Here is a 15,208-nt window from a genome sequence, read left to right on the forward strand (position 1 = left end):
TTTTCCTTACCTCATATAGTTACATTTTCTTTATTTTTTCTATTTTTATTTTTTTTTGCTGAGGAAGAGTCTCCCTGAGCTAACATCTGTTGCCAATCTTCCTCTTTTTTTTGGCTTGAGGAAGATTCACCCTGAGGTAACATCTGATGTGCCAGTCTTCCTCTGTTTTTTGTATGTGGGTTGCCACCACAGCATGGCCGCTGACGAGTGGTGTTAGGTCTGTACCCGGGAACCGAACCCAGGTCACTGAAGCAGAGAGCACCACACTTAACCACATGGGGCTGGCCCCATAGTTACATGTTTTTAAAAAAAAAAAGGAGGAAAAGAAAACAACAACAACAATCTTCTTTTCAGATAGAAAATCGTTCTCTTGATTTATTTTAGGGATGCCAAATGTGCTTTCTTTTTGTGTAACTGTCTTCTAGTCAATTATATTGCTTCCTGTTACTATTCAAACATCAACTACATGATAAGGTTTTAGGTAATATGCATCTCTTATGCTAAAAAATTCCTATAGAACAATACATTTAAACTTCTATTATTTGTCAAAAGATACAATGATGTAGTAGTTTCCTGGAAAGAGTTATAATTTCATGAGTTTGTAACTATATAGTCACTGTATGTGGTCCACATTGATTTTATTCTCCCAACTTAGAACTGCATCTCAGAGAACCTGATAAGTATCCTCTGCATTACAGTAATTTGTTGCTGAGGAGCATTTTGTGGGAAGCTAAAATTTTTTAGTAGTCTGAAAAGACATTGTTATAATAATGGGTCTGTAATGATTACCTGACAGCTGAAAAATAATTTCTCTTGCCTATTTTCTGGTTAAAAATAAGCAACTTGGGAAGTTCTGTTTGACTTAATAATAGAATTGAAGATCAGGTTTACCATGTTATTTGTGTAAAAATAATGATGAGTACTTTTAAATGAAGCTTAGAGAAACTAGAGTGGCCAGCTAGAGGTAGTTAAGATACAGGTTAATTTTATTAGGTGAATGATGCTGTGGTAGACACCTGCAGTTTATTCCACTGAGCCAAGTTTCTTAGAAGCAAAATCTCTGGATTATGAATATAAAAATTCACTTGATCGCGTTCAAAGAGATGAGAAGTTGTGTTGTGTTGAATAGTGTCCCCTCAAAATTCATGTCCCCTGGTACCTGTGAATGTGCCCTTTTTTTTGCAAATAGGGTCTTTTCAGATGTAATCAAGTTAAGAAGAGGGCCCTAATCCAATGACTAGTGTCCTTTATGGAGGGAAGTTGAGACACAGAGACAGACACATAGGGAGAATGCCATGTGAAGATGGAGGCAGAGATTGGAGGATGCATCTGCAAAGCAAGGAACACTGAGGATTGTTGGCAATCCCTGGAAGCTTGGAAGAAGCAAGGAAGAATTCTTCCCTAGGGCCTTCAGAGGGAGCATGGCTCTGCCAAGACCTTGATTTTAGACTTCTAGCCTCCAGTACTGTGAGAGAATAAATTTCTGTTGTTTAAAGCCCCCCAGTTTTTGGTAATTTGTTATGGCATTGTTAGCCATTTTAATTATAACTAATGTAAAAACAATTAGAGTATGTGTTGGAGGTGCCTGAGCCTACATACAAGAGGAAAGGGAGTTAAGTGTTTACCTTTTGCAAATGCATTGCATCTCAGAAGACCTTAACACTTGTTCACTTAGGATACTTGTGAGCTGTAACTCCTGGGAAGCTGTCATAGTTTTTATACTTTGTTTTCCACAGCTGACATTACCCAAGGGAATCAGTATAAGGAAAGACTCCTGCACAACAATAAAAATAGATTTTAAGCTCTCTAGGTCCCTAGTGGGCTTTTTTTTTCTTTTTTTTAACTCAAGAGCTCATAAGAAAGTTATGGCCCGTATTTTCTGTGGTGTTTACCATTTTCCGGTAAGATTCTTTATCACTTTTATTTATATCCAGTGGCTTTCTAGTTCTTTTTTTTCCTTTCTTGGGGAAACTTTTGCTACAATAATATTCTTATATATCTTTTCCTTTTCATCAGTTACCATGTATCTTTTAAATGAAAGTATTCTCCTTTTTGTTAGCTAGATTTGTCTCCTTTTAGTTTTTAAAAAAATTTTTTTATTGATGACTATGCTACAAGATCCTAGTGCTCATCAATGAATATTAAAATAGTGCAGAGATTTTAAATGATCATTTAGCTTTAGATATTGGAGTGAGCTGATAATTTGGGTGCTGCTTGAACAATTGTACCCTGGAATAGGGTGGCAAAGACAAATGTCCAAAGATGTCAACCAATAGTATAAATGAGAGACAGGCCAGCTGTGATGAAATGGACAATGTGCGTCTTATTCATCTTCAGCTGATTTTTGTCCTTCAGGAAGATGCAAATGTGGGAATGGAGGCTCACTGTAAATCTAATTTTCAGGGCAAGGTGGAAATCAAGCTTTAATAACTGTGAAGGTATGACATTTTATCCTACTTGCAAGTTAACAAGTTAGCCTGCTGCAATTTTATCTATGTTGGCAGAAGACAGGAGATGCCTGGGTCAGACACAAAGGCCTTTATTATTCATGGCAATAGCAGTAACCAGAATAGCAACGTTTTCTTAAACTTATATCTTGAGCCTTGATTCCTGGAGGGTGACAGAGGAAAGGGCCAGGTGATACCTGCACACACAGTGTGTTGTTACTAGGGAGAAATTCTGAATTTAGGAAACCTGAGTCCTTTTTATTTTTCTTTTGGTGAGGAAGATTGGCCCTGAGCTACCATCTGTGCCAATCTTCCTCTATTTTGTATGTGGGACGCCACCACAGCATAACTGATGAAGCAGTGTGTAGGTCCACGCCTGGGATCCAAACTGGCGAACCCTGGGCCACCAAAGTGGAGTGCACGAACTCAGCCACTACTCCACCAGGCTAGCCCCTTGAGTATTTTATAATAGGAAGTAAACATGCTTGGCTTTTGTTCTAGAGGGAGCTATCTCTATCTTCCAAGACTGTCCACAATACAGACATCCTTGAAAGGATAGTCCAGAACAATCTTAGGCAAGGAGGAATCTGGATTTTGATTATAGCAAAGTGTTACTGAGTAACCTTTCAGCCTTTATCTCCATGCGTTATTTTAAAAATTATGTTTTAATCAGTTATTTAAATTAAGCCTGATTACGTAAGGGAAGTTTTTTTTTTTTTAATCTTTTGAAAACCTGTAGTGCTAAGTTAAAGTCTAGGAAGTATTCATTTATACTCTTGATCCTAGAGTTATATTTCATAGCCCAGTATACTAAAAAAAACGAATTTTAGGGATCAATATAGGGTTGCCAGTATTTTTATTTTGCCATATATGGAAACAACCCCTTCGAAATACCTAAATTCTATTTACTATTGCCACCAATTCAAAAAGAATGAAGATGACAACTAATGCAATATGGTACCCTGGATTGGATCCTGGAACAGAAAGAGAAATTGTATGGAAACACTGTGAAATCTCAATGTTCAGAGTGTAGTAAACAGTAATGTACCGATGTCAATTTCTTAGTTTTGACAAATGTACTTAGGTAATGTAAGATGTTAACAATGGGAGAAACTGGGTGATGGGTATCCCAGAACTCCCTGTACCATCTTTGAAATTTTTCTGTGAATCTAAAATTATTCCAAAATAAAGTCTATCAAAAATTTAAAACTTGATAATTTTAATAATCAAAGGAAGGAACTAATCTCAAAACAAAGGATAGTTATATAAAAATTAAATACATTTAGCTTTATGAAAAATTGACTACATTGTACTTACTTTTCTCATTTTGGCGTGAACTGGTACCGATTTTGACCTGCATTGGTATAGATCCATGGATTATCAACATTTGAGAACCACCATATGATAAAGTATTTAATTTACTGTAAAATGAGATGAGATTATCTTTCTCTCTACTTTTCTTAGAGAACATGTAGAATCAGCTACCCTTACACTTTGTACCTGAACAGATGTTTAGCCTCTGTCCCTATTATGAATTCAGTCTGATTCTGTATAATCCCAAGTTATGAATTTTTATCAGGATAGGTTGATGGATCCTCTCCAACATAAGATTTAGCTTTTCTAGAAATTTCCTTGATGCAGGTGGCCCTTGGGAGACTCAGAATATTCCTGACACAATAACACCTGGAAATGCCATTTCTCACTATTGGGGAGAGGGGCAAGGGTGGGAGGAGGGCAGGTTCCTCATGTCAGTTCCAATCAGGAGGAAATTGGGACCAGGCTTTTGTAGGCAAGTCCCTGGTGCAACAGACTCCAGCCATGCAGCCACAAACATAAGTTTGGGCATGCCTGGGAGGAATGTAGGGTGCAGTAGAATTCAAGGGGAGGGACTTCAGTTCCTGCAAAGGGGTATTGGCTAAAGCAGAGGTTCTCAACCATGGCAGCATGTTGGAATCATCTGGGCAGATTAAAAAAAATGCCCAGGCCCCACCCTCAGAGGTTCTGAAAGAATTGGTATGGAGTGAGGCTTGTATTTTTTAAAAAGCTTCCCCTGTGATACTGTGTGCGCCTAGGGTTGAGAACTACTGTACTGGAGCCCTGTGAAGAAGGATCTCATTTGTGGAGGAGGATGACCAGCATGAGCCCCAATCTGCAGGGCAGAAGTCTGGTCCTGAGACTGGTGCCCATGGACGGTGAGAGAGCTATGACTCAGGGAGCAGCGCAAGAACACAAGGGTTGCAGGGTGGTGTTTTCGTCTGGAAGTATCTGCACTGGCCCTGTCCCTTTTAAGGAGACCAAATCATCCCGATTTACCTGTGACTTTCACAGATGTAGCACTGAATGACCCACATCCTGGGAAACCTTAGTCAGGCTAATCAGGATGGTTGATCGCTCTAGTCCCTTTAATCCAGGCCAAAGCATCCTGTATGGTATCCCATTACCAGCGCCTATAAAAGTAGCTCTGCTCTTCCTGGTTCTGTACATGGCAAAATTCTCATATATTATCTCACCTTTTTCCTTCTATTTTGTTTCTGATAAAGCCAGCTGGTTGTGGAGGAACAAGAAAAGGAGTGAAGAGCTATGGCTGTTTATATCCTTTCTGCTTTAGTCAGAATCTGCTCAGGAACTAGTGTAGGATTTCAGTGAGCTCAGCAGTGAGGAGCTTTAGCCTGCAGAGGCAGGTGTCATGTAAAGCAGTTGTTCTAGAGTGCATTGAAGTTACCTGAGGGGTCCCAGAGCTTCTGATCGAGTATGTCTGAGAGAGGTTTGAGAATTTGCATTTCTAACAAGCTGATGCTTTAGGGCTGGAAACCACTCTTTGAGAAACACCAGCATGAAGAGACTTGATCTGCATGAGGCAGACCTGGGTGTGAAGGCTCTCTTTCAGTCTCTGTTTTCTCACTTGTAAAATAGAAAAATTAGTATTCACCTCATCAGTCACCATGAAATATTACATAAATCGCCAAGCAGAATGCCCACAACGTGGTAGACACTTTTGTTCTCTGAAGATCTCAGTCTTTCTGGTATCCTCTACATGGGAATGGTTTGGTATTGGGTTGAATATTTTAGGTTAATAATTCCAAATATGATCATCAAAATCACCTGGGGAACTTTTTGCAACTCTAAAAAGACTGAGGCCTTACCTCCTTGGGGATTCTGGTTCAGCAGGTCTGAGGGGTGCCTGGGAATCGGTTTACAAAGCCCCCCACTGTGATGCTGATAGTTTTGGGAACCAGTGCTGTTGAGCAGCTTTTCTCTAGTGCAGGGGTCCTCAGCCCTTGCGGCTTTATTGAATCATCTGGAGCACTTAAAAAGATGCTGATGCCTACATCCTGTCTCTGGAGGTTAAGATTTAATTGGTTTGGAGTACAGCCTGAGCATTGGGATTTTAAAAGCTCCCCACGTGTTTCTGATATGCAGCCAAGGTTGAGACCACTGCTCTAGTGGATTCCTAGAGTAAGAGGAACATGGAGTATTTGTTAAAATGCAGATTCTTGGGTCTCACCTCAGAGCTCACGATGGAATCCCTCACTGAGTAAATATTGCCTGACTGCACTCCTCACCTATTTATATGGCAGTTTACAGTGGACATTGTTATCTCACGGAATCCCCTGCACACTTTTGTGAGGCAGTGTGGGTTGATATTATCCCCGTTTTTATTGATGAGGAACCTGAGATTCAGGGGGGCTCTCTAACAGAACACTTGGGGATATACTCATAGATCAAACACATGTGCTTCCCTGGAAGGAGACCATAGTCTAGCAGGGGACATAAGACAGAAACAGGAATTCAGGTAGAAAGAGATGTAGTACAGATTTTAAAAAATATGAAAATTCAGAGGAGGAGGGGTTAGCGAGAAGTAATTTGTGAGGAGGAGGGAATCTGAGAAGGCTTTTTGGAGGAGATGGCCCTGGCCCATCTTGGAGCTGATAAAACTGTAGTTTCCTTTGAGGGTCTGGATGGAGGGCAAATGACCATGGCCTTGCTGCTGTGCTCCATTGGTTCCCTTTATTGGGTTTTCATAGTTTTATAACCCAGGCTGCGTAACTTCCTTTGTGTTATCATCTCATCATATTTATGATAAATCCTCGTTTTCTTTTGAGATCTTTCTGTTTAATAAAAATGTAGTTTGTCTTTGAATTTTGCAAATAAATGATTATTTTGACTTCCCTAGAATAAGTTGCAGTAACCTTGTTTTCCACTGGGAAGATAAACCAATAGACTTATGAACTATCACATAGTTCATTTTTACAGCGGTGGGTAATTTTTTTAGCTACAACTATCTAATTAGCTAAAAATAAACATCTGTACTGTTATGACTGTGTTATTAAATCAAGGAGTATGAAGAAAATTTCAAGGACAATGGATTTATTTCTGGAACAAAAGAGACAGTAAGGAATAAAGCTATGACTGGCAGTCGGATAAAGAGCCAAACTCTGTTAGGATGTGCTTGCTTTTCTCTTTTTCTATAACATCTGTTTTACATTATTATATATAATACCTACTTCCATAAAGCATCTGGGTCCTCAAGAAAGTCGTATGTAGATATGGAGAACCTTTATAATTGATAAGATTTGAGAAAGTTGGCTTAAGTAGTAATCTTTATTGAAATATATAATTTTTAATAAAATGCACTTTATTATTTTAAAATGCAATGCATCTTTTAAAACAGATATAAATGCAATTTATAAAACAGATAAAGAAATGCAATTCTATTTGTCCTTTAAAATATCTATTAAAATTTTAAGTACGCATGTTCTTTGACTTACCAGATTCACATCTGGTAATCTATCCTACATATATACTGACAGAAGTGCACAAAAATATATGAAAGGATGTTTGTTGCAATATTGTTTATGACATCAAAAAAATGGAGATAACCTAAATGTCCGTTAGTATATGACTGTTTCAGTGAATTATGATTCACCCCTATAATGGAATATTATACCATCCATCATTAAAAGAATGAGGTATTGATACAGAAAGATGTCAAGGTTACCTTAAGGAAAAAAATGAAGTGGCAGAACAATGTGCATACTGTAAACCCATTTGTGCACTGAAAAGGATATATGTCTATTTATGTATATATACATTTCCTTAAATAAGCATAAACTATCCCTGACATGGTATGCAAAAGCTGTCAAAAATGCTTACCTTTTAGGAGGCAACTGCAGCCTGGATAATGTATATTAAGGGGATATTTTTACTTTTTACTGTGTACCTCCTAAATTCTTAGAGTTTTTGCCATAAGTATTTATTATTATAAAAATAATGGATAAAAATAATTACTTAAAAAATAAAAACCTATTAAATTTATTTTATTTTAATAATTTAATAGTAGATTATATAAATTAAAGAAGCCTTTTAACATTAAGGCCTCTATTCTGCACTAAGAAATATTTCCAGGCATGTTAAAGGAAAAAAAATCTACTTTAGTTCTTAGTTTAAATAATTATTGATTTATGGCAAATAACCCTGAAAAAAATCACAACACAAAAATTAATTTCCACCATTATTTAGAAAAATTACATATACCACCAGTTGAGAGCCTCAATATTTGAATTATAATAGCCTAAACTGAGGAGATTTTTACCCCCTGGTGTTTATGCTTCTCTTGAAGTGTTATGGAAACATTTGATAACGATTCAACCATATTGAGCTCTTCACTTAGTTTGCAGTGTTAGGCTTTTGTGCAGATGGGTCCTGATCATATGCTGTTTTTGGATTGACTCCTATTTTTCTGAATCAGAAATTAGTGAAGATTGTTTTCCATATCTAATCATCTATTTAGCCCCAGTATAACGAAGGATTGTTTTATTTTTATTTTTTTTTCTGAGGAAGATCAGCCCTGAGCTAACATCCATGCCAGTCCTCCTCTTTTTGCTGAGGAAGATTGGCCCTGGGCTAACATCCGTGCCCATCTTCCTCTACTTTATATGGGGCACCGCCACAGCATGGCCTGACAAGCAGTGACTCGGTGCGTGCCTGGGAGCCGAACCCCGGCTGCCAGCAGCGGAGCACGCGCACTTAACCTCTATGCCACAGGGTGGCCCCCCACAAAGGATTGTTTTAAAAGATGAATTCTTTGTCCTTTTTATGATTTAATGTAACATGTTTCCAGAGTTGGTATTTTAAAGAAAACTTTAGTAATTTATAAAACATTTCTTATGTGATTTTACCTCTGATATATTTTCCCCACATACAAGGACTTGTCAGCTTCCGTTGTTCTCTAATCTGATACCATAATTCTTGCGATTATCTTCTTTGTTTCCATACTTCTCTGTTTCTACTATTTTTTTATCTACTATTCATTGTGAGTCATAGACCTTGGAGGGAGAAGATCTGATTGGGTTATTTAGTTGCCACTCAACATAAGGAAACACTTTTAGACAGAATTCTCTTTCTATTCAGGTCACCTCATTGGCTGTTGGCCTTTCGTGTCTGGCCAATAGAAAGCTACAGTTTTGATTTCTGGTCCAATCAGATGTGTCTGGGAAATCAAAGTCATTTGAAACATAGTAACCTCTCCTGCACTTAGAATCTAATGTTGTGGACAGTTCACCAGTCCAACAGAGGATATTTTAAATTCTGTTAAATTTACCCCCAACCCTACTCAAAAAACAAAACAAGACAACCACAAATCAGCCTAGAGGAAAGCTTAGATTTGCACTGCATAACCCAAAGGTTCTACATGTAGATCATAAGCAGCTTCGGGAAAAGACACAGGCCTTGGGTTCACACAAAGTTAGAATCCCTTCTTGGCAACTTCTGAGGTGGACAGTCTTGGCTCTCAGAGATTGTGACCTCCTATGTAGAATAGAGATAATATTTCTTTGTAGGATTTATCTGAGGATTTAAGGTAACTGTGTATGTAAATTGAGTAGAACAATAATTGACACACAGTAATGATAATAGGAGCAAACATTTACTGAGTACATACGTACCAAGTGCCAAGCATTATTCTAAGCCCTTTTTGCATATTAGCTCATTTAATCGTCTGAACAACCCTAGGAGGTTATTATCTCCTTTTGACAGGTGACACAGTCAGTTCTTAATTTGCTTAGATTACACAGCAGTAAGTGAAGGAGCTGATAGCTCAGGCTGTTAACTTCTACACTAAACCAACCCCACCTATGAAGCCAGTGCCTGTCTTTGTTTCTGCCCCTAAGTCTGTGGCCTTCTGGGTTCCACCCCTGTCAGACCTGGATGTGAAGTTCTACCCTATCTTGTCCTCCATCACATCCAACCACAGTCTTCAGTTCATGATGCTCAATGACACCCTTGGGAATCTGAAGGTGTCACAGCGTCAGGGATTGCACTGTGTACCATCTTACCTGCTCTCTATCCTCTCACCAAAGCTGAGATTCACCCAGTCCTGTGGGATTATCTTATGAGGAGCAGCAGTCTCAGGCCAGGCTGCCTTCCTTGGAATTCCAGTGAAGAAAGTGTCTTGTTACATCGTTATGTCTTCCTATTCTCTCCTCTCCACTTGTCAAGCACTGAATATTTTAAGCAGGGTCAGTCTTTAAAACAGACTGTGAAGTAAGTAATATTGGCGCCTTTAAACCACCCATTCTATCAATCCTTGCTCTGTCACTCTTTCATGTCTCAATGGATCAGTTTAATTAGAAGCTTTCAGCTTCTGAAGAAATGGGAGATTAATGGGGGAATGGGAAAAGGTCATGTAGAGCAATGCTTCTCTCACTTTATTGTGCATACAGACCTTGTTAAAATGCTGAATCTGATACAGTGAGTCTGGGGTGGGGCCTGAGATTCTGCATTTCTGACAAGCTCCTGGTGATGTCAATGCTCCTAGTCTCTGAACCACACTCTGAGGAGCAAGTATTTAAAGTATTTAAAGACAGGCACCCCCCTGAGATGCCAGAGGATTTACCCTATTACCTTTTCTGGGAACGTTTAATCCAAAGAAATGAGTCTCTCTTAATGGCATTTAGTTAATGTGACTGGCTGCTAGAAGAAATTTCTCAATTTCCAACTCTACCCTGGACTGCTTACCAGTAAAGCCATTCCTGGTTGGAGAAAAGAATAGTATAAACTTGTCAAGTTTTGATATAAACACTGCAAAAATAGGCATTTTCCTCCATCAATTTAGTTTAGTGACTCTCAAATGATTTACATTTGTTTTTGCTTAGCTTTACGTGAAAGAACATCATCTTGCTGCTACTCAAGGTTCAGTTTCTCATGACTAGGGAAAGAGATGATACTTATCCTGGTACAAGGGCGACAGTGTATTTCAATATCTGTTATTACCTACATAAAAGGACAGTTAAGTCAGCTTTTATTTCTCTGTCTTTTGATTTGGAGTCAGCTCACTAGGAGTGTTTATGAATAATTCTGTTAGAAATGGTTTGATAATACTAATCTGAATAATGAAATATTGTGCAGAGCCTTACAAATGGAGGTGCAGTGTGGGCAGAAACCTGTGAAATGAGGTGGTTGATTCTCCTTGTGATGACAAAGGCTTACGTTCTCTATTTCTCTTTTCAGGGAGGGGAACACTGTTACTACCAGGGCCATATCCGAGGAAACCCTGCCTCATTTGTTGCATTGTCAACATGCCATGGACTTCAGTAAGTGTCCAAAAATTTTTTGTATCATCCATTCTTTCAATCACTTATTTTCTTTATTTTTAATGCACTGTAATCGAGATCCCTATTTTATGAGTGAAAATAATTTTAAATTGGTGATGGAGCTGATCTTTTTTCTCTTTTGTGGTTTTTAAACCAAGCAGGTTTTTTCATTAGAGTTGCAGCAACCAGGGGCTCTAATATTATAATATGATACCCTACAGTGATGTTTAAAGCATTTTTCTAGTTTCATCCAAGTTGAGACACGAGTGATTTGGATAACTTGGGTCTCTGTTTCTGTGGATGTTTAATCCCTTGGTACCAGTTCTACCCTTACTCCTCCTTGATGTTAGTTTTTATATTTTTATGGAATAATAGAAATTTCAGTAGATGGAAACTCTTGACTCCTTTCACAGGGACAAAAGGCTGTAAGTGACCTCAAGATCTCATGTGTCTCAGCCCTTTTTTCAGCCAGAATCCTACCTAACCCACAGCAAACTCGTGGGAGGGTCCGTCTGTTCTCAGAAATCTCCAAGGATCAGAGTTCATCCTTCCTCGGGGCCTTGCTTCCTTTCTCATAACCTTCATTATCAAAGAATATTTGCTGATGGTTAACAGGGGAATACATCTACTTCCTCCGTCCTGTCGATAATAGTGGTACACAGGTGGCCATCTCTGTTTTGTAACCCCTTCTAAAGCTACTGTGTCGTTCCTCGGCATTCTACTTAGGCTAAATGATCTCAGTTCCTTCTTGTTTTGTTTTACTTTTTTTTTGGCACAGAACAAGCCAGCACTTTAATTTTGTCTTGTTGAATTTTTGTTTGGAAACTTTAAAATACTTCCTCTCTGTTGCCAAGTTCGAGATGTGGCTTTTTCATCTAACTAGCAGTTATTGAGTGTCTACCATGCCAGCCACTACGAATATTAAGGCGATTAGAAGATGAGCCTTGCCCCCAAGACCTCACAGTCTAGGGGGGAAGCTAAATCCAGCCCCGCTTCCTTCTAGGGAGTGTGATGGGTATATTTGTTTTCTTTAAGAGAGAAAAAAACTGAGAAAAATGTGAGCTGAAAGTGGGCACTGAAGAATGAGGTAGTACATGAGGGCTCCAGAGCAGTGTGACCTGAAGGAGGTGGTGTGGTCCCCGGAATAGGCTTTGATAGAATCATCCAAGAGAGGAGGTTAGATCTTACAGAAAGCTAGGAAAGAGATCTAATGGGAAGGGCTGGAAAATGCAGCTGGTCTGCCTAAGTGGTGCCTCTGATCAGGCTCTGGCAGAGTAGGAATGTGAGAGGCAGAAAGGAGATCAGGAGGATCAGTTGAATAGCTGGAGAGACGAAGCCATATGTCTGAGAGCATGGATGACCTCCGTTTGCTTATTGTTTGTTCTGAAAGACTACTTTACTTATTTTAAAGAAAGTCTTTGACTAAAGAGACATTTTTACAAACAGAATCCATGCCTAATATCTGAGGGCCTCAGATTTCTTATCTGGAAAAAGAAACGTTGAAGTCTCTTTCAGCAGTAAAATTGTTATATCTGATCTCAAGAGGAGCACAGCGGTCAGCTAGGAATAGTACACTGGGCCTGTCAACATTTGTGGCAGCAAGTGTATATTATAGCAGAGTGATATAAAAAATAAGAGGCTTTTTTTCTTCTCTCTTCCTCTTAAAATCTCAATCCAAAGTCACAGAATAAGCATCTTGCTCAGTACTTATTCCAGTTTGCCTCCCAGTTTTCCAAATGGACACAATACTGTGAGAATCAGAGAGAAGGAATTACTGCCTTGTAAGGACCCTAATAGACCTGAGAACCTAAGACTGATAGCTTTATTTAACACTAAACAGAAAGAAACAAACAGAAAACCCACTGTGTGGAGCACTGTCAGGATTATGTATGAATATGTTTGGGTGTCTTAGACTTTTAGGAGCATGTTGGATACATTTACTCTTGTTTCTTTTTGTTATTTATTAATTATGACTTCTTGTGTATATTTTACCTTCTGAACAAAGATTGCTGACAGAAATATTTTGGGGGATATTACTAAATATTAAATAACTTATGTTGTGTTAATTGCAGTGATTTAGCTATGAGATGTATTATTTCATCCATGATTCATCTTTTGTAAATTACCAAGCACATATTGAGAGTTTTCATTTTTCTCGATTTGCTGAGTTCAGTTGAAGAACATCAAGGGGGAAAATAATCAGATTCATATGTCTTTTCCATAAAGAACCTGCAAGAGCATATTTTTTCAAATTAGAAAAACTAATGGGCGATATTTTGGTTCTGGTATGTCTGATGTAATGACAAAATCCTGTAACTATGGGAACCTTAAAGAATGGAATCAAATGTAAGTTTATTGCCCTCTTGTGGCAATTTGTGAGAATAGCTCTTTCTTTTCAAAATCTTGTTTTGATTCAGCCTTTTAAAATTTTAGCTCAATTGGCCTGTAATGACTCATCCTAGCTGCAGGTTTTTATTAAGTATATACTGTGTATGGGCTTAATATACTTATTGGAATTTATATAAATATAACAGAAAGGTGCCAATCCTCAAAGCAAATAAAACACATATGCTTTTTAATTGTTAAAGAATCAATAATGGCATATTGTCATATAGGGAATCAGAATCTTCTAGTTACAGATGGTGTCAGAATTTGATTTTTTTACATTGTATCAAAATGTTTTGTTTTGTTTTGTTTTTTGTGAGGAAGATCAGCCCTGAGCTAACATCCATGCCAATCCTCGTCTTTTTGCTGAGGAAGACTGGCCCTGGGCTAACATCCGTGCCAATCTTCCTCCACTTTATGTGGGACGCCACCACAGCATGGCCTGACAAGCGGTGTGTCAGTGTGCGTCCGGGACCTGAACCCGGGCCACCAGCAGTGGAGCACACGCAGTTAACCACTATGCCACGGGGCCGGCCCCCTGTATCATGTTGTTTAAATCCAGTAAAAATAACTAATTTTTGCATTGGACACTAACCTAATGCAGGAGGAAATAATACCCTGTACTATTTAAACAAAAAGATCTGTTTGCTACTTAATCAGCATAAGCATGTGAACTTTGGCAAGGGTGATGGTTCTGTACAATTTCCTGGATGGGTCTGGCTAGTCCTCAGTAGGGGCCTAAAGAATGTTCACTGCTATATTTGGTGTACTGTTCTGAAAATGTCCCCCCACTGATTCCTCAGGCATATATTGTCAGCAGTATCTCACAAACTGCATCTGTTTATCTTTAAATTCCAAATGCTATGTCATCCAAATTCAGAAAGTGCACTTTTGGTTGAAAACTTTACAGATGTGTGAGAATAGCAGTTCTAAGGGTATATAAAAGTTGAGGACGTGTGGAAGATGTTACATCAAGAGTGAAAGCATTTGGATAGAAGCGGAGCTTGAGGCCGTTAGAATTATAGCTCAAGGAAACCAACTAATGTCACTAAGCGATCAATAAAAGACAAATATGATTCTATGTTTAACAGCTTGAGTGTCAAGCAGTCATTTCTACCTAATACCGAAAAACGACTGCAGAAGATCGCAGCTTTGCCTCCCATCAGATGCCTGAATGATAAGACACGTTCCTTCAGTGTCCTAAGGGGCTTGATCTCAGTAGAAGGACCACGTTCTCCTAAAAGGAGTGGCTATCAGGATCTCTTTGAGTGGGTGTTGAGGCCATATGTAGGTTAAATGCCCTCCAGAGGATTTCTCAGTTGGCCAATAGTCATCCCCAAAACCGAACTCCAGATTTGTGCCCTGCTCCCTGCATCTTGCTTCTTTGTGTCCACCTCATTCTGCTCTTCCTGTGGCTTTTTTCATTTTATTACATGGCCACTCCGTCTTTCCAGCTGCTCAGGTCAAAACCGTGGAGTCCTCAATGATGCAACTCTTTCTTGCATACTTCCTTTCAAATCCATTGACAAATCTTGTTGGTTCTACTGTTGAAAAATAGCCAGAATTTGACTAGTTCTCACCATCTCCACCATTATCACTGTGATCTAAGTTACCATCATCTTTTTTTTTATACTAATTTATTTATTTTTTTTAAAAATAATTTTATTTATTTCTTTTTCCCCCAAAGCCCCAGTAGATAGTTGTATGTCATAGTTGCACATCCTTCTAGTTGCTGTATGTGGGACGCGGCCTCAGCATGGCCGGACAAGCGGTGCGTCGGTGCGC

General features: G+C 38.8%; 1 protein-coding gene across 18 annotated transcripts in view; it reads left to right on the forward strand.

The window, feature by feature from the left end:
- Window positions 1-15,208, forward strand: part of ADAM22 (ADAM metallopeptidase domain 22) — a 215,335-nt gene that overhangs the window by 124,090 nt on the left and 76,037 nt on the right. For all 18 annotated transcript variants that reach the window (XR_015556176.1, XM_087448379.1, XM_087448555.1 and 15 more), the window contains exon 5: window positions 10,956-11,038. Coding sequence is in view for 17 of the 18 variants with exons in the window: in XM_087448379.1 (XP_087304505.1) it covers window positions 10,956-11,038 (83 nt within the window). In the remaining variant the exon portion in view is untranslated. The remainder of the gene's footprint in view (window positions 1-10,955; window positions 11,039-15,208) is intronic.

The sequence above is a fragment of the Ceratotherium simum genome, chromosome 1 (genome assembly GCF_057802395.1).
Source record: "Ceratotherium simum simum isolate JZ-2026a chromosome 1, ASM5780239v1, whole genome shotgun sequence".
Lineage (NCBI taxonomy): Eukaryota > Metazoa > Chordata > Mammalia > Perissodactyla > Rhinocerotidae > Ceratotherium > Ceratotherium simum.